We start from the raw sequence: 19,784 nt of genomic DNA on the forward strand, positions 1-19,784 counted from the left end.
TACTTATCACACCGGGAAGGGGGAACGTGGGTGGGATAAGGGTGGAGAAGGGGAGGGAGAGGGACTGTTGATTGTTAATGGGACTGTTTGAGGATATTGCTCACCCCCCTGGGCCCTCACTAGCATTCAAGGACACATTCTATGCAACATCAGTGAGACTCGCCCCACTGGAGGGGAGAGGTAGACGCCAATTAAGGGGCGCTCGCTCGTACGTCTGTACTGTCCTATGTTTGTCTTTTCAGAAACTCAATAAAAAGATTTAAACAAAAAAAAAAAAGGCACAAGGACCTCAATCCTATCTATGACCTCTGACTCCTGAACGCTTCCCTATGAAATAAGAAATTCAGATCTGTTTTGCTGTTGACCCAGGAGACTGGATGGCGTCCTTGGACTTGTATTTTCATGTAGGCGGCTTCCTGCATTGCAAGGTGGGCATTTTCAGTTTGCCATACTCCACTCCGGCCTCGCCAGTGTCCCTCCAGTGTTCACAAAAAAGATGATGGTATTTGCTACACGTTTGGAGGTCTGAAGTTCCTGTATTCCCATACCATGACGACTGGTTACAGAAGGCAGGCTCGCTACAGTCAGTCATGAACCACCTCCGGAAAACAGCATAACTCTTGTCCTCTTTGGAATTTACTATAAATTAGCTGAAATCCCACTGGATTCCACTTCGTCTTCCATTTATTGCGTTCAAGGGTTTTCAGCAACAACATCAACTCCTGGACATTCGGGCTTTAACCCTAATATTTCTGGCTCAATTCAGGTGAAGGTGGCTCTGAGGCTTTGTGGCCTCCTAACCTTCTGCGTCCTCCTTGTAAGCTATGCTATGTGCATATTCAAAGCCTTTATTAGAACTTGAAGTCCCAGTAAATCGAGTGTCAAGGCTGCAATCATCCAGGTATTGAAGGAGATGGCTCAAGATGTGCAGTTGTGGCTGGCCAATCATAATTTGCCATGTGGCGGGCCACTCTCCCTTACCCACGTAGAGCTGGCAGTGATGAGGGATGCATCACTACTGGGTTGGTGGGGTCATGTTGGGAGGAATAGGATCAGAGGACTCCGGTCTCCAGTGAAGGCGTAGCTCCACATCAACCTACTTGAACTATTCACCATTTCTTACGGACAATACCACTGCCATCTGGTACTGCAAAAAGCAGGGCAGAATGAGCTCCTGAGTTCTGTGCCAGGAGGCTTTGCGTCTCAGTATGTGACTGCAGTGACAGGGCATCTTTCTGATTCCCAATCTCCTGCCAGAGTAGACAAACTGAGCAGGTGTCATCAGGTAGATCATGAGTGGTGGTTGCATACCAATGTAGCACAGGGTGTCTTCCACCAGTGGGAAGAACTCTGGCTAGATGTTTTCGCCACCATCAAGAATGCCCAGTGATGACTAGTTTGTGTCCTGGAGATTCTTCAAATGCATTCTGGCTAGAATGGAACACTGGGCTCTTATATTCATTCTCGCCACTGCCTCTCCTGTATTATGTTCTGAAGAAGTTCAAGAATGTCTGGGCCCAAGGCATAATGGCGGCTCCGATTAGGCTAGGGAAGTGTGGTACACAGAATTAATGATCATGAGCATCTGTCCACCTTGGGAGGATCTCCCGTCTCAGCAGGAGGGCTGGGTGCTTCAAGCAAATCTATGCAACTTACCCACCTATGTCAAGAGAATTGTGTGGTGGCAATTAACTTTTTCAGTCTGCTGCCTGTGGTGGTAATGTCATTCTTGCTGCCAGACCCTGTCTATGAAATCACATGTGCGGGCACTTGTAACCTATGTGGTGGCCTGGACACTGACCCTTACTGGTGAAGCTGTTGGAATTCCTTATGTTATAGGGTCTTTAGCCCATTAATGCTTTGCATTGGGCACTGTAAAAGCTTACTTGTCAATTTTGGCCTTTCTACATTTGCCAGACCAACTGTCCTTATTTAAATGACCTAATGAGATGAGTTTTTTAAAGGTTTGACCTACATATTCATTCCCAAGACATTTGTTATGCCATAGTGGGACCATAACTGTGTCTTGAAATTCCTCATGTGTATGCCTTCTGAGCATATGCATAGCTGTTTTTGGTGGCTTTGCCCTTGAAGGCTGTCTTCCCTTTTGCCATTACATCAGCCCATCACTTGTGTGATTTGCAGACCCTACATCATGTTTTTTCCATACAAATTGGGGCTAAAGACTCAGGTAGCTTTCTTAACAAAAGTCTTGACTCTTTTCACATTGGGCAGTCACATTCTACATGCGTTCTTTGCTCCCCCTCACCACTTTAAGGAGAGGCTCCATCAGTTGTAAAGGGTTTTAACTTTTTACATGGGCAGTCAACTTTTGTGGGGTTCTCTGGAGCAAAGAAAGGGAAAGCTGGGCTGAGGAGGACCCTGTCAAGGTGGAAATCCTCGACATTAAGGTATGCTATGTGCTGGCTTAGGAGGACCCCCTGGAAGGTCTGTGGACCAATTCCACCAGGGCCAATGGCACAAGGCCCTGTACTTGATATCTGTCAGGCTGCGACATGGGCACATATGTTAACAAAGCATTACTGCCTTGATAGCCAAGTCCGAGGGGAAGGACGCGTTGCTTGCTTGATTCTAAAGACTTTTTGGTTTAAGTCCACTCTAAAGGCCCTCTATCTGGGGAGATACTGTTTCTGTGTATGTTATAAGGTGAAGAATCTTCAGATATAAATATCCATCAGAAGAAGTTACTTGCCTTCGATAGTGCTCTTTCTCATGGATGCTCTAACCACATATTCCTCACTGCCCTTCTGCCTCCCCTTTCTGTGGATCACTCTCTTTTTCACATCTGACAAGGTCCAAAGTAATAGCCAGCATACTGTTACTAACAAATTTTCATGATCCATGTCTAAGGGTGCAGAAAAAGAAGATACAAGAAACATTCATGTATAAAGCTTATATGCAGCTCTTGCCTGTCACTTCCTTGGTGGCATGAAGCCATGACTCAGCTGCATGATGCAACCTAGGGGTGCAAGAGAGCACTGCTATAACATTTCTTTGGATCCAGTCTGACGCTTTGGGGATATTCTAAGGTATAGAATTTGTGGCACGATAGAGTATCTAGCCAAAAGAACATTATTGAAGATGAGTCCTTGGGGACTAATGGAAGCGTCACAACAGCTTTTGTAATTTGAAAGTTGTTTGCACGAAAAATAGCTGGAAACGTCGAGGCAGAAGTCTGCAGAGCAGGTGAATATACTGCACTACACTCTGCAAACAGATGGGTACAGGGTAAGATTTTCCTTTTTTAGCAGGTATGATTCTCGCAGAGCAGCAGTGGAGCATCAGTTTGAATGTTGCTCCTTATTTGCCCACAAGAAAGCAGAGTTTCTTAGGTTAAACACTATTGGAGTTTTAGGATGGCTCTCTTTACAATGATTGGAATTCATTTAAAGGGGTTCTTGCCCAATTTTCGTAAGAGATGACATATGTAAGTATGTTACAACTTCGAAGGATTCCAGGACTCAAAAAGGCAAAATTATAGTTATGACTGAGTGCATATATGTTACATAGTATCTTTCATGCTTTTGTATTTTGTCTGAATAAATCTAAAAAGAGAAATTATGAGAAAGTCAAGTTCCATCGTGTTGACTATAAGGACTAAATTGAGATGAATCCTTTCATAGGACAAAACGAGAACAGGAAGTGGCCGAGCTTAAAAAGAATATTGAAGAAGAAACAAAGAACCACGAAGCCCAGATCCAAGAGATGAGACAACGACAGGCTACTGCATTAGAGGAGCTTGCGGAACAGCTAGAGCAAGCCAAAAGGGTATGTTTGGAAGCTAAAAGCCGTAGTAAGGGGGTTAAAGAAAGGTGGTTCAGCTCGTAATGGTTTCTCACTGGAGCTCATTCTTTCTAAGCTCTTTAGTTGACTTCGAGGGTATGTATGATGCACTAAAGTTGAATACTGTGGAATGTATTTGCTCTTGACACAGCTTTGCCTGATGGCACACCCATGGATTGTAAAAATAGAAGACTGAACCAATATGTTGTCCTAAAGTTTTTCTGAGCGGCTTACTTAGCCCCTGATATAGAATATATGTGTTATTTATCGCACCTGATAAATAACAATACCACAAGGTATGTTCTTTTTCGGGTGCTATACCACCTATTACGAGTTGGTGGGGAATAACATGCAGATTTTAGTGCTCAATGCATCAAAATCCACATGTAGGTAAATACCATATGATTTTCCCGTTAAATTTCGGCAGGTTTGACCTGCCAAAATTAACCTACAGTTAGGGTTTTAACTCATCATTTAACTATTAAATGCTTTAAATATCACACTAACTCATAATTAATTAAACGAGTCGGTTCCATTCTAACCTTATGGGTATTGCAGAACGTGTGTTATACGTTTGACCGCCAAGCCCCTTAAAATTGTTTTAAAATATACCTGACAAAAATAATCAGTCCAGTGCTGTGCAATAGCAAAGTTGGGTGGCATGCTGATGCTCAAAGGATTTAATTAATCCAAACTGGCCACATAATGCATAATTTTTAAAGTGCCAAAATGTATAGCAGGCAGGTGTGAGTGATATAAGTAAACCTGTGCTTAGTGATGGGCGAGATAGGAGGAATTATTAAAATGAAATGTGTTTCCTAGGTGTGAAGGGATTACGATTTTACTATGTAAAGAGCTAAAGCTTTGATTGCAAAAACCTGTTATAGTTTGATTAATTGACGTAGTGCGGACCCTCCCCCACCACCCAAACCCGAAAGACAAATTGCCCCCTTGTGGCTATTGCATAACATTCTGGTATCTATGGATGCTCATTGAACACACATCACTAAAACCTCTGTTTACCTCTTCTGTCAAACAGTTTAAAATTAACCTGGAGAAAAACAAACAGAGTCTGGAGGGAGACAACAAGGAGCTGGCCAGTGAGGTGAAAGTCTTGCAACAGGTAAAAGCTGAATCCGAGCATAGGAGGAAGAAGCTGGAGGCCCAGACGCAGGAGCTACATACGAAACTCACAGAGGCAGATCGCTTGAAGATGGAGCTTGCAGAGAAAACCAACAAACTTCAGGTCAGAGGTGCCTTCTGGCATTCATTCTTTTTGTGAGATTGCAGACCTGCATGTTGAGGATTGGAAAATGTAGTTTGGATGTGCCTCATTCAATGAGCAGGGTCATAGCACTAACTGTAACCTCTGAATCTGTAAACTAGCCATTTGTTGAAAAATGTAAACTGGTTTGCAAAGTGTAAGAGCCCTGGAGTCTGTTCTTAATAATTTGATCTGTTAAAAACTGCATGAAGATGCAGCTTATGTGGCCGATTGACCCTCTCTGCTCAGACAGCCAAATGTCAACTATTAAGCAGTGGTGCCTTAGCAAAAAGATGGCTGGTTCCATGTGATACATTGAACATTAGCCATTGCATTCAATGCAGCCATCAAAGATGACACTTATTCAATCTTTACAAATTTGGGAATTCTGTCAAACATGTGCTAGGGTACATTCTAGGCCAATGTGTAGGGCTTTCCTTTCCTTAATAGCACCTTAAGCTTAGCTATGTACAGAAACAACCCAGCCTCATACAGTTAAAGAATACATTTATTAAATGGGATTTTTAAGATCTAAGTGCGATAAACCCATTGTCCCTGCCCATGCCCAAATCCAACAAGACAGTTACCCTAACTATCAAACTTTAGGTTGATGGAGAGCAGTGATCAGTAGTATCTTAGTATTCTCTCATAGTCGCATTCATTCTCAAGTGGACCTTCTATTTCAAATGTTTTTCAAACATTTTTTTGTGTGTCTGTGGAGGGGCAGGTGCTTACAGTTTTTAGAACATTCCACAGTGCATCACGCTTATAGTTCATAAAAGATTTCAGTCTACAGGCTTTGCTGGGCAGCCTCCTCATTCTATAGATCCCAACAGTCTTTTTGAGTCTTTTACCTGATTGTGAATGACAGTATTCAAAAGTGTCCTTTCGCTACAAATTAATCTCTTATATTCTTTTGTCTTTAGTAATTAAAATAGCCAACACATGTTTCACAGTTATGGCCCTCCACTACTTCAGGGCAGAGAGTTGGAATGACTAGGCCAATCTGGTTATGTAGCCCATTATCTGATAGAGCCTTCTAGCTTGAATATTCCTTACCTAACAATTATTCCCAGGTGTCAGACTGGACCTGCAAAATTTTTTGTGAACAGTACCCCAGCATGCTAGTTCGTGGCATTGTTCGGCTCCTTGTGGTGCCGTCCCTACTGGAAGTGACGGGTGCGGTGCCTATATAGGTGCCAGTCAGCCTATATCCAGCGAGAGCTACCCCAATTCAATTTTTGACTGATGTTTTTTGACTTTTTGTTGAAGTCTTTTTGAGATTTATCTCCTGGTATGGCAGGATGTCCACTAGAAAGGCCAGGTTCGAGCCCTCCGACACCTGCCATCGACAGATGTAAGTTACTGACTCTCATCGTGTTTGGCTCTGGTGCAGCGAGCAGGATCACTTATCTTTCTGCCGCCACCGCCACGAGTCAGCTAAACAGCAGAGAAGGCTCCAGGGGACGCCGCCGCCGCCGCCACCGCCAAGAGTCCTAGGGCACCGGACTCCGCGCCGCCGCTCCGGGAGACCACAAATCCCGGCAGGCCTCGCGGCGGCGCGTACACAGTGACGCGGGTCGCGCTCCTGAGAGCGCAAGAGGGCGATAAAAGCAGGAAAGTCCCGGCAAAGCGGGGAAATCACTTATCTTTCTGCCGCCACCGCCACGAGTCAGCTAAACAGCAGAGAAGGCTCCAGGGGACGCCGCCGCCACCGCCAAGAGTCCTAGGGCACCGGACTCCGCGCCGCCGCTCCGGGAGACCACAAATCCCGGCAGGCCTCGCGGCGGCGCGTACACAGTGACGCGGGTCGCGCTCCTGAGAGCGCAAGAGGATGATAAAAGCAGGAAAGCCCCCGCGTCGCGGGAGCGCGCGGGGCAGCGCCGAGCTAAGCCCGGGCAAAGGGCGGGCCCTCTGTGGCCCTCAGGGGCCTGAAGTGGCCGGGTCGGGCCACCTCCCCAAGCACGTTCATCCGGAGCCACAAGCCAACCCTACGTTATAACCGGAGTAAACGGGCTGTAAATACTGCTCCAAGATGGCCCGATGGCCACCGGGTAGGAGCTGCCTGAGGGAGCTCCCCGTGTCTGGGGTCCCTTGGCCGGGTATATCCCGGCTGGCAGCAGCCATCGATCGTCTCTGGGACAAGAAGATCAAGAGTGACTGGATGTGCTGGTTTCCACCCGGTGATCACCGTTGTGTCCGGCCGGGATCACTGCGGGAGCCCCGGAGCAGTCTCGGCAGCGTCGGAGAGCGGAGAGGGGCTGCGGATCACGGATCAGCGCAGTGTCCGGTCCGCACCACAACAGAGGAGCCCCATCGGCGTGGAGGGCTGTGGGAGGCTCGGGTCGGTGGTGGTGGCTGCCCCGAGGCATCAACGGCCGACACCGGGACCAGGGCGAGACGAACACCGGACCCCACCCCCAGTCGGAGCAGATGCTGCGCCGGGACCGGGGGTCGAGGCAACAACAGCGTACCCCTGCCCATCGGCAGCGGAGTGCACTGGCTCCGGGACCAGGACGTGACGAACACCGGACCCCTCCCCCCACCCCCAGTCAAAGCAGATGCTACACCGGGACCGGGGGTCGAGGCAACGACAACGGACCCTTGCCCATCGGCAGCGGAGGGCACTGGCTGCAGCACCGGGACCTGCGCGGATAGTTGGGGGCATGGGAAGTCTCCCGCCCGCTACGCATCAGAGGCATAGAGGGCAGCCGGCATTGAAAACGAAGGCGAGACGAACACCGGACCCCTCCCCCACTCCCGATCAGCAACAGCTGCGGATACTATCCCGGGACTGAAGTCAACAACCACAACGGGCTGCGTGAACAGCCTAGGAGTTCTAGCGGACGTGACTCCCGGTTGGTCCCCCCCCCCCTCTCATGCTGCTGCAAGGGCTCCAGGAGCAGTGCTACGGAGCAGACCGGCGGACCAACAGCCTTCTTGCGGTGCTGGCGGGGACCGAGGATCGGGCATGGGGACTAGCACGCAGCCTGCCAGTAATTCACCGCATCCTACCTCACCTCCTGAATAGTCCCTGCAAAATGTGATATCGGCAATACTACATCCTAAGCTCTAAGGCGCCACTGAGCTGAAAATAATCATAAGGTTCTTTATTTACTCCACTCATTTCACATTTTTAAACCGCCATTGTTCACAAGGGCAGGGGTCACTAACTGAAACCATAAATCTCTGCCGGTACCTCCAGAGGCCCACGAGGCTCCTCGGCATATCTCCTCCACACAGGTCCAAAGCAATAACAACAAACAGAGGACTATGATTCCCCTTCTTGGCGGCCATCTTAGACTGTTCTTTCGCAGTGGCGGCCATCATGGACTAGTTCAATCTCACTATTGGAGCAAGAGCTGAGACCAGACACATAGTCTAAGTTCTACTACCGCGCTCCTTACTTGCCTGTATCTTGTGATAGTGTCTGCCTTTTATTGCAGCCTTTCTACATCTACTTGTTTTTGCAACTGTCCTTACCTATAATGCACCGACTGCTACAACATATATTCTTGGATGCTTACAATGTACAACAATTTGTTTCTCTATGTACTGGCCCTATAACCTGTTATGAAATTGTTTCTTACCTGTAACGCACCGACTGCTTCCTCATATATTCCGGGGTGCCCACAGTTTACTCTATTTGGTCTTACGTAGTGGTCTTATATCCTGTTTTTACCTGTAATGCACCGATTGATATGCTGGGATTGAGATTTCTGTCATGACTTCAAACTAATTAGTTGTAAAGGGGCAGCTGAAATTCCAGGAGCCTAGTCCCAACAGCTCGACGACTTCGGAGGGCTGGAAGTGGTCCCCCGCTACACGGCGGAGGAGGGCACTGGACATCGAATGCTGTCTTATGTAAAGCGCTTTGATAACCTAATAGGTTCAAGATCCTGAAATGTGCAACGTAACTGATTCTATGTAAACTGCTGTGATAACATGTAACGGAACTGGTGCTATGTAAAGCGCTCTGATAACCTAATCGGTTCAAGTTCGCGCTATAGAAAACTCTAAAAATAAATAAATAAAAGATGACAAAAACTTGCAAAACTCCGATGGCCACACGATCAACCAGCAGACTAAAAACAGTGAGTACACCTTTGCCCACTATTACTGCTATAGATAAAATGCTCCAAAAAACTATAAATGTTGTGGCGGATGCCATTCAGGACACTGAGAGGAGGCTCTCTCTGACACCTAATCTATGCTTCCCAGATCTGTCCTCACATACTACTACAGAAGACCAAAATATGGAGGACACGGCCTCATCACAGGAGTCCCTTCTAATGCAATCATTTTCGGAACTACCAAGATCACATATCAAGGAAAAACCCTCTAATTCTTCTTCCACGGAGTTATTAGCGAACACCCTGGATAACAGCCTTATGATTCTAACTAGCAGCGCAAATAACGTCTAGCAGGCAAAAGAACCCCCTTTTGCACTGGAAGTGTACACTGTGGAGAATGCCCCATTAGCCATTGCTATAACTGAAACTCAACCACCAAAACAACGTAACTCTCCAAAGACCAAGCAAAAAAAGCCTAGAATCAAACTCTCTAAAAGGAAAATCCATCTCCTCTCAGGCAAACCCAAGCGATCGCTTAAAGACATGTGGCAGAAGAAAAGTCCTGAGAAACTCCCTGACCCAATACGGGGGGGGCCCTTATCAATTTCCCCATTAGTCTATGATGCACACGGAAACACTAAGTTCAACTTAGGTATTTCTTTAGTTAATGAGGAAACAGGACACATTGATAAGAAGAGTAGTACGATCTTACCATCAATGAGAGAGATTGAAGCCCTAATCAAAACACTTCTACAACCTATTAGCCATCAGATTGATAATATAGAAAGGGCGCTGAGTAAATTTGAGAGGGCTCAAAATGATATATCCTCTAGTATCCTCAGATTGCTTAAAACAACTAATACACCTACCACCTTTGTTCCATCTTCAACAACACTTAATGTAAAAAACTCAAAAACATTGAAAAAAGCAGGTAACTCATTAAAGAATACAGGAAAGCTAAATAAACCACAACCTCTAAGCCTACCCACAACTGATCAAACACCAAACTCACAATCAGTTCCCACCACCACGGTGACTACAATGACACCCATACTCAACACGTCAAATACCCAAATAGATGAGGATGAGGGTGACAGTGAGTGGGCTGCAGAGGGTCACCTACCTAGTACAAACGTAGGCGCATCTGAGGACAAGAGATGCACGGCTCCTCCTAAAGTTAACACTCAACTTAAAGAATCAGGAACACAGCCCCCCAGACCTATTACAACACGCTCATTAATACATATTAACCTACCCCCACAGTCCAACCCCTACACAATAGTCATGATTGGGGTACCAAAAGTTGATGACAACAGGGAGGAAACGCGGGAGGAACTGAGGAACAAAGTAATGCAATGGCTTTCTACACATAGGCCCCTCCCCCCAAACATAATAGGTACCATCCAACATGTCAAAAGAGTAGAGTGGGTGGGTACTCGCTTCAAATCCACAGAGGGTGACTGCATTGTGGTCACCTTTAAATATCTAGGACCGGCAAAATTCATCGCAGATTGGAGAAGCCCTGGGACAAACAGCTTGATCCGAACCATGGGACTAAGCTACTTTTATCCAGTCCGTTTAGACACCTACAGGAACAAAACCAAACACAACTATACCCAAGAAGGGCCTTACAGGACACAGCAAAATAATCAACCTTGGCTGGCCTCTGTTCCACCCTGTCTAGACATACCAATGGGCCTAGATCAACACCTATATTCTCACCCATGGGGAAACAAAGTGTACAACTACCAACCAACAGAAATAGTCGAACGACAAGGGCATGGTTTCTACCGAGCCTATAACCATACTACCTCACAATATAATGACTACGGGTTTCCAACAGCCAACAGATACGATGCTCTCTTCAACCACGACCAATTGGATGAGGTTGATTGACTGCCATCTGACTTGTCTCCCGTCTCATTTTCTGATAAGACAAACAGCTATGTAGAAAATATGACCACCCCATCTAAAACATCTAACTCCCCAGTGGTCATTCCATCCAATACCACCTTCACGATGAGATCAAGCCACTCAGTCAGCCCTCAAGCAAAGCAAGCCCTGGCCCCTTTAGCGGACGAGGTAGGCAGTTTTCCTACACCTATAGTTTGCCAACTTCAACCATCACCTGTAATTCCAAGGTCGAACCCTGTGACAAGGGACAACCTAGAACTGTGCCCTCTCTCTATTATAACACCTGCATTAAACCTAGAGCACAATGTCCCTAATTCAATCAAAATATTGTCTTGGAATATTGCAGGATTGGCCTCTAAAATCAATGACCCGTCATGGGAAGTTTTTGTCAAAAATTACACCATCCTGTGTTTTCAGGAAACATGGCTAATAGACAACAACACCTTCATTGAGGGATTTCAAAGCTTTTTTGTTCCCGCGTCCCCTTCGCCCAGTGGCAGGGCAAAGGGGGGCTTGGCAATATTTATTAGTCTGTCTCTTAAAATGCAGATTAATCGTGTGCAGTTGGATAGCAGGAATATACAGATACTGACCCTCAGAAGGGGGAAGAAAGCTATAACCCTAATTAACTTCTACAACTCTGTCGCCATTTCGAATGACTGCAATATTGACAATCTTGAAAGTTACCTAAATGAAAATGGGACAAAATTGCCACAGGAAAAAATTCTTCTTGGTGATTTTAATACACATATTTGCGGCAATCCTCTTTTAACCACTCTGGGATCCTTGGGCTGCGGACTCAGAACAGGTCCCCACTTCACACATTGCCATCGTGGAACTAAATTGAATACCCTAATGGATACAATGAACTTGATTATGGCATTATCTATGAAAGACGACTCCTTCTCCTTCAAAAACCCAACCTATAAAGGATCTGAGTCAGGGTCTTTTATAGATCATATCCTCCTTTCTGCTGGGGTTGTCCAACAGGTTTTAAACTTTGATATTCTTGACAGCATTCATAGTGATCACAATCCTCTGCACCTTGAACTACAATGCGGCCCCCTAGTACTCCAAAAAAACATCAAGGACACCGGGGTACTTAAGTCGGTCAACAACAACCGCCGCTTGAAATGGAACCTGGTAAATAGCGACAAATTGTATGAGGCCGTTGCTTTACATTGTGAACCTGAACTTAAGCTCTGTGCCACAAATTCCGCTCCACCAGAATCTATTTTATCCGCCTTTGCTGTGGTGTCCAAAAGAATTGATCAACTATTGACGGTAACCACTAAGGGAACAATTGCTCAACATCCTCGTTGGTTTGATCATGCCTGTTCTTCAGCAAACCGTAAATTAAAAGCTGCTCTTAAAAACAAACCGAGAGACTCTGCACTTATTAAGGCCCTTCGACCAGATTACAAAAACGCCCTTGCTTCACGTAAAAAGTCAATTAAAATTAAAACATGGGAATCTTTGCTCGACCCCTCTACTTTGGGCAACAGCTCAAAATTCTGGAACATAATAAACAAGCCACTTTTTGGCGACCCAAATGATGAGAGTCTCAGTACAGTCATACCGGAGAATGAATGGATCACCCACTTTGGATCTATTTTCAAGAGCGACGCTCCACAGTCATTAAAACCACCTCATCTCCCTGAAAGCAGTCCGCTACATTTTTCAACTAAATAAATTGAACTAGGGATACTTGGTCTCTCCAGTAACAAAGCCCCGGGCCCTGATGGTCTTCCACCTGACCTATTCAAATCTAACATCACCTTATGGGCACCAATTCTCACATCTGTCATCAACGCCGGGGTCGAAGTGGGGGCTCCTAAATCCTGGGGAGCATCTACCATCGTCCCTGTTTACAAAAAGGGTGACAGAACAAAAGCGGCCTGTTACAGACCAATCTCCCTGATAAACTCTGTTGCGAAGGTAGTGGGCGGGGTACTACTAAAGAGGCTGAATGCATGGGCCAAACAAAACAACATAATGACCCCTGCACAGTATGGATTCAGACCAGGACATGCAACAACTACACAGTGTCTGAATTTATATCTAATAAGTGGTAAATACACCCAAGCAAGAGAGGGAACTTTGTATATGGCCTTTATGGACCTTTCTTCGGCTTTTGACTGTGTTGATAGGAGCAAATTATGGGAAGTCCTGCAAAATATGGGCGTTGAAAATAATTTGATCAACTTTCTGGCCGACCTACACAACGACACCCGTGCAAATGTACGTTTTACAAAAGACTTGAAAGTAACGAGAGATTTTAAAATTAACCGGGGAGTCAGGCAGGGCTGTATTTTAGCACCTTTTCTTTTTAATTTATATATAAATGGACTCGAAGACCACCTGGTAAAAACGGACACGGATTACCCTCGTATTGGGAAAACAGGCGTGCCGGTCCTGCTGTACGCGGACGATGCCGTTCTTTTATCCAGAACCGCACTCGGTCTCCAAAAATTATTGGATTCTTTTTATCAATTCATGTCCTCACGTGGCCTGAATATCAATAACTCCAAATCTTTTGTTATGACGGTTGGATTAACTCCCAAAAAACGATACCCCTTCTCAGTCAATGGGGAAAACATACCGCTAACAAAAACATTTTCGTATTTAGGAGTACTGTTTGACCACAAACTTACATGGGGCCCTGCCATAACCAAAAAGAAAGGCGAAATATTAAGGACCAACTCTGGAATAATGGATTTTGCTCGCAAATTGGGTAATACTCCAGTGTCCGCTATAATGAAGCTTTATCAGGCAAAAAGCGTTGCGGTGGCATGTTACGGAAGTGAACTGTGGGGGTTCTTACCAGCAGATGCCCTGGTGACTCTTGAAAACAACTTTCTGAAACAGGTCATGAGTTTGCCAAAGAGTACCGCTAACTTCTCTGTACACGAGGAACTGGGCACACCGTACCTAGGAGATCGCTGCAAACCCTTTGCTCTGCTGGTTAAACTGTTGGCGCAATATATCTATACCACTGACTCATAACATCCTTGCTGAAGCCCTTACTTGGGAAGGACAACTCAAGTTACCCTGGTTGAAATACATTAGAAACTGCTGTAAAGATCTGGGTAGATTGGACCTTTACCTAACACCCCAGAACACCACCAAGAAAGATGTCAATTTTGTAAAAAACACTTTCATACTGAAGCGACAACTTGCCAGGGAAGAAATTGAGTTAAAGAAGTCCAGCGTAAGGAGCCACACATTAACAAAGACCTGTGTGTTCTCCGAACCATATTTATCATGGAATATATCCAGATATGAGCGCTTCCTGCTGAGCAGATTCCGATTTGGTCTCTACCATCTGCTCCTAGCTGTGCCGAGTGGAGCCCATAGAGGTCAAGTGTTGCCAGCTTGCGGCTGCGACAATAAGTCTCCGCAAGACTTGGCTCACTTTTTATTCCTATGTTCTTATTATTCGAGTCCACGAAATATGTTTTTAAAACCTTTGCTGAAAAGGATGAATTTTATACAAATTAAGCCTGCACTCCTATACCTTCAAATGATGCACGAAGATAGCACTTTTTTCACCTGCAAGTTTTTAAAAACAGCCTTGAAGTTTAGATTAAGTATGGAAGGATGATTCCAAGCTGAATTGTATTACAGATGTAATCTTGTCTTGACTAAGTACATTCACACTGGACTACTGAATCTTTCCTTTTTAAAAAATTCTCTCGCGAATTGCTTATTTTTTTAAGTGTTTGCTGAAAAATTTCCTTCTATGAATGAATTGTATATTACTGTATTATGTGCTTTTATGACTGCTTTTCTGTCAGTCGAATAAAGAAATATTGAATTGAATTGAATTGACTGATGTTTTTTGACTTTTTGTTGAAGTCTTTTTGAGATTTATCTCCTGGTATGGCAGGATGTCCACTAGAAAGGCCAGGTTCGAGCCCTCCGACACCTGCCATCGACAGATGTAAGTTACTGACTCTCATCGTGTTTGGCTCTGGTGCAGCGAGCAGGATCATGACGCAACAACCTGCGTCTACTGCTGGCCATGCACCCTAAGGTCTTGATGGAGCGCACCCTCAAGCTCATTGCAACCCGAGTTGCGATTCTTCGACGGCCTCAAACCCGGTTGAAAGGAAGGTCCTGGGTTGCGAGGTCCTGGGGCCCAGTCGCGGATTCCAAGATAGTCTTTGCACTTCAAGTCATCAGACAAGTCCCACAAGGGCAAGAAAAGTAAGAAGTTGAAGAGGCCTTTGCTTATCCCTGTCCGTCAAAGCCATCTGGTGAGACGAGGGAGCATTGTCATTCGAGGCCTGACTCTACGATTGTGCCTGGGCCTGCTCTGCACCTCCCCGAGTTTCCAGGAGCTGGAGCAACCCCAGCCCAAATCCATCAGTTCTAAGAGGCCATAAACCTTATATTTGGATGGCCCGTACCCGCTGGTGCGTCTTCGGGCCCTATGGGTTCGTGAGGGCCCCCCCACTGGTTTTTCTCCGCCTACTCTGCCCCTGGCTCCTGTTGGGCTCCATTGGTATGGACCGGCGATGGTCATATCACCTCGACCTTCCTCGGCTTCTGTCCCGGTACAGACGCGCCAGTGACACCCTCCCCATTCTCACCCCGGTCTCCAAGATGGAGCCAGAGGGGCTTCACGCGGCGCAAACTGGAGTGATGCCTTCCAGGTCGGAGCCTGTGCTCTATTCTTACGGGCCGTGACGCAAGGAGGATTGGGAGGGGTTGCTGCATCCTGAAGCATACCAGCCCCTAGACTGCACATTGTAAGGAATTGGCAGACGCCAGCAGACTAGACACTACTCTTGATATTGGCCATGCTCTCTCCCCCTGCTGTGCCTAAGGAGAAGAGGCTTCTTTTTGCTGTGGTGGTAAGAAGGGCGGCTGATGTCCTGGAGCTTAGCCTACCCTTAGTGGCATTCAAGACTAACGTCATGATGGATATGCTTCCGCTGGGAGTGAGCCCCTCAGAACTGCTTCTCCAATTCAATGAAGCCCGCTCAGACGCCCTGCTGGGGATGGGAAACATCCTTTACAACACAACTTTTACCATGCAGTGCCTTTACTACGCAACTTTTACAACGCAAACCATTACAACGCATTGCGCTGGGGGGCGCTCTAGGATAGGGAATAAGTTTAATTTACTATCCAAGACCTTCCCTAGTGTCCACGGGGACTGGAGTTGGAATAGTAAATTAAACTATTCACTATCCAGCACCCCAAAGAGCTATGCGTTGTAAAGGTTTTCATTGTAAAAACCGCGTTGTAAAGGCATGCGTGGTAAAAGCATGCGTTGTAATGTCATACATCCGCTGGGGATTGCCCGCCATCACTGCTGTGCCCCAAAGGACCCCAATTTCTTGGTGTGGAAATCCTGGCACATTCCCTACCACCCCACCAGATAGTAAATCGAAGGTGGCTGGGATTCTTAGGAAAGAAAATATTTTCTTTCACCAGCCTGGCACTGCGGTCCGTGAACACTGCATGCCTTTTGGGCTGTTACTTCCATTCCTTGTAGCATTCAGTTACGCAGGTGCTGCCTATCATCCCGCTGTAGCTGATGGGAATGATTCAACTAAGCCCAGGATTCGTTGTGGGCCGACATTGACCAACTCGCTGGGCAGAACGGTTTCCTAGTCGGTGTCCTTAAGGCGCCACTCCTGGCTGAGAACTGGCTTTTCTGGGGTTGTCCAAGTGTCACTTATAGACATGCCCTTTGATGGCTCCCGTCTCTTTGGAGACCAGGCAAACTCAACCCTGGAGCACCTCAAGAATAGCAGAGCTACGGCCAGGTCCTTGGGACTTTCCATGGCCCTCGCCAACCCTAGTCAGTCTTCTTTGGACACAGAAGGGGCTTCTAGCTGCTTCTTTACCAGCCCAGCCACCTCCACGAGCTAGCTCCCAGCCTCTGCACAGCTGAGGATGTGGTAAACACAGAACCCATGGGTTAGGCAACCAGATGTCAGGGCAGTCTGTGAACCGGCTGCCCCAGCCTACAAACCCCTTTAGTTTGCCCGCTTACCTTCATGGGTTGTGGTAAATAAAATAATTACCCAGTCAGAATTTCTTTACATTAACAAGGATCATGCATATAATGAGAGGCAGAGTCCGTGGTGTCCGATTCAAAAGGGCTTTAATTCAGTAACTCGAGTTAAGGGAGAATCGGGTTCCATCACCACAAGGGATCAGGAAGGATCGTCATCTGAATCTTTATTCACAGAGTTCATTATATATAGTTAAAACATACATTAACTTGCATAGAGAAGGCGGAGCGCTCCAGGCGGAGCAAGTGAAAGAGAGAGATAAGAGCACATGGGCATGAAAAAGGGCGTGTAAGAAGGCGTACACATGGGTGTTCACTTGATGAGTCATAGATGTGTCATAGGTGGGTGGATACATGGAGGGGAACTGCATGGTCAGCAGGAACCTTTACCCTACTTGTGCGCGCAAACTTGGTCATGACGTGGAATTGACGCGTAACTGGGGGGAGCTGACTTTAGTGCTAGTAGAGGAGTCTTGGATGTCAGAACGACCTGCACTTCTGGTATTATCTGATATCTTGAGTTTGGAGGATGTATTGTCTGAAGTAAAGGTCGCTCGAGCAAAGGCTGCTCATCACTAAATGCTAGTGTGTGCATATATTTCTTTGTGCATTGCGTGGGGCCATGGGCCTTCTATGGATGCGGGTTCTGTAAATTACTTGAATGGAGACAGAAAGGCTAGGCCCTATCTTCTGCAGGCGGAATATGTTTACCCTTTTCATTAAGCAGGAATGTGTTTCTGTGGAGCAGAGCAGATAACTGTAGGCAAAATACTGTCTTGGCAGGCCAGACTGGGCACCTCTCGGCTGAGCAGGAAGTATGCGAGAGGTCAGGGATACATAGCTAAACTGCAGTTTTCAGAGTGTCAGGAGGCATAGAGCCTGAATTCGGGTCCTGGCTCGGCTGAGCCACAAAAACGAGTTCATCTTGACTTTTCAACGTGCACCACGTAAATGCATTGGCAGCATAGGCCTCAGTACGGAATTAACGTTTCTTTCATGGAGGGCCTGGTAACTGACATGTTAACATTGGACGGAAATGCAGAGGCATTATTATTACAGGCATGAGAAGGGAATTGCATGGTGACATGGACATACATGGAATACATGTACATATATAGGGTACATGTAGGGGACACACTGGCCACGAAAAATGTCTATTTCCTCATTCCCTCCTTGTCCCCTACTGTGCCCTTCAGGACACATCTATATTCATGATACCATATATCTGATCATACAGCATCATTTGCTCGTCTTTTTTCTTTGGTATACGTGGATGGGGAATACAGGCAGTGGCACACAAGCCGCAAATCGCTGGGCCACATTGCAGACAGAGACAGCAACTGAATATAATGAGCAGTATCATTCCTAGGAATGACAACACTGTCCAACCCCCTCCTGATATTACACTCCAGAGCCAACCGGACCAAGTCCATGGGTCTTGATGCATCTCATGAGCTATCTTGTGGAGCCTTGTTATTGCTGCATACACGGATGGCGCGTTATTAGGAATAAACACTCAACAACTGGACCCGATCACTCTACAAGCCCCGCCCCTATCTGCCAGGATGACGTCAAGAACAAGGCAGTTCTGAAGAACAACAAGTCTCATAGCAGACTGCTCCTCCGTCAAGTTTCCTAAAGCAGAAGTAGTCTCATTCACTACTGCTTCCAAAGTTCTTGTTAACCTGCGTATGAGTTTACTGTTTTGGACGGGACCTATGAACCAGAAATATCCTTTAATGAAATCTGTATATTGCTCCCAAGCTGTCTCAGTCTGATCAACAACTGGGGAATCGGTCTCCCTCTTGTGTCTAACATGTACTAGTCGTGAATCTCGATGATAATGGGATGGGGCTAGGAAAACGGGTGGCAGTAGGAACGCTATATAACACGTCCCACCCCAGTCTAAGGGCAGGCGTACATAGGCTGTCTGACCGCAAATGAAATAAGAATGGCGGGAAGCTTTGAAAGTAGACTTTCCTTTATCGTTGAACTCGACTACAGTATTACATTCACTGTGTCCTAAACGCACGGACCCTTTCCTTCTAACGCATAATTCACCTTTTACTGGTAAGACTGATATGAACGGTGGACCTGTAATTTTCTCGGACTGGACATTCAGAATCATAAGGTTAAGGGAAGCATTTCCTTGTTCGTACACCTCATTTTCTAGATCGGTTCCTTTCCTCTGGGGAAAACCATCTTTGTCTGGGTAACATGCCTTATTCATTTCTATATTCAAATCCCCCCAGATCCAATCACCCCGGGAATCTATGAACTTTCGGTCTTGTGATTACATTAAAGCAAACCATGCTCCGCACGAACCATTGTGCGAGAACGGGAAGGGAAAGAGGGGCAGAACTCCCTTCGTTTTCTGATAAGGTGGGAGTCGGCCACATACCCAGCAATTCGTTACATTGCTGGTCTGATGAGAATGGTGCAACATTCGAATAAAAGTATTGTTGCGCAGTGCTAGTCGATATGACAGTTCATGGGGTGGCAGATCACTGAAAGTGTGCTCTATAGTGTCGTTAAAGGAAGAATGTATATGTGAAGCAATAGGAGGAAAGAAAACATGTAGTGTCAAGCTGATACATATAATCGATATACTTAGAAGAAACATAATGATCAGAGTTACTATACATCTGCTGCGTAAGGTCTTGCAGTATTTCTCTTTCTTATCTCTCTGTCTGCTATT

At 46.2% G+C, this 19,784-nt stretch overlaps 1 protein-coding gene across 7 annotated transcripts in view; it reads left to right on the plus strand.

The window, feature by feature from the left end:
* MYH10 (myosin heavy chain 10) overlaps positions 1–19,784 on the plus strand; it is a 1,221,191-nt gene that overhangs the window by 865,812 nt on the left and 335,595 nt on the right. For all 7 annotated transcript variants that reach the window (XM_086930637.1, XM_086930640.1, XM_086930641.1 and 4 more), the window contains 2 exons: positions 3,645–3,789; positions 4,844–5,050. In XM_086930637.1, coding sequence (XP_086786763.1) covers positions 3,645–3,789; positions 4,844–5,050 — 352 coding nt within the window. The remainder of the gene's footprint in view (positions 1–3,644; positions 3,790–4,843; positions 5,051–19,784) is intronic.

Source organism: Lissotriton vulgaris, chromosome 7 (assembly GCF_964263255.1).
Source record: "Lissotriton vulgaris chromosome 7, aLisVul1.2, whole genome shotgun sequence".
Classification (NCBI taxonomy): Eukaryota; Metazoa; Chordata; class Amphibia; order Caudata; family Salamandridae; genus Lissotriton; species Lissotriton vulgaris.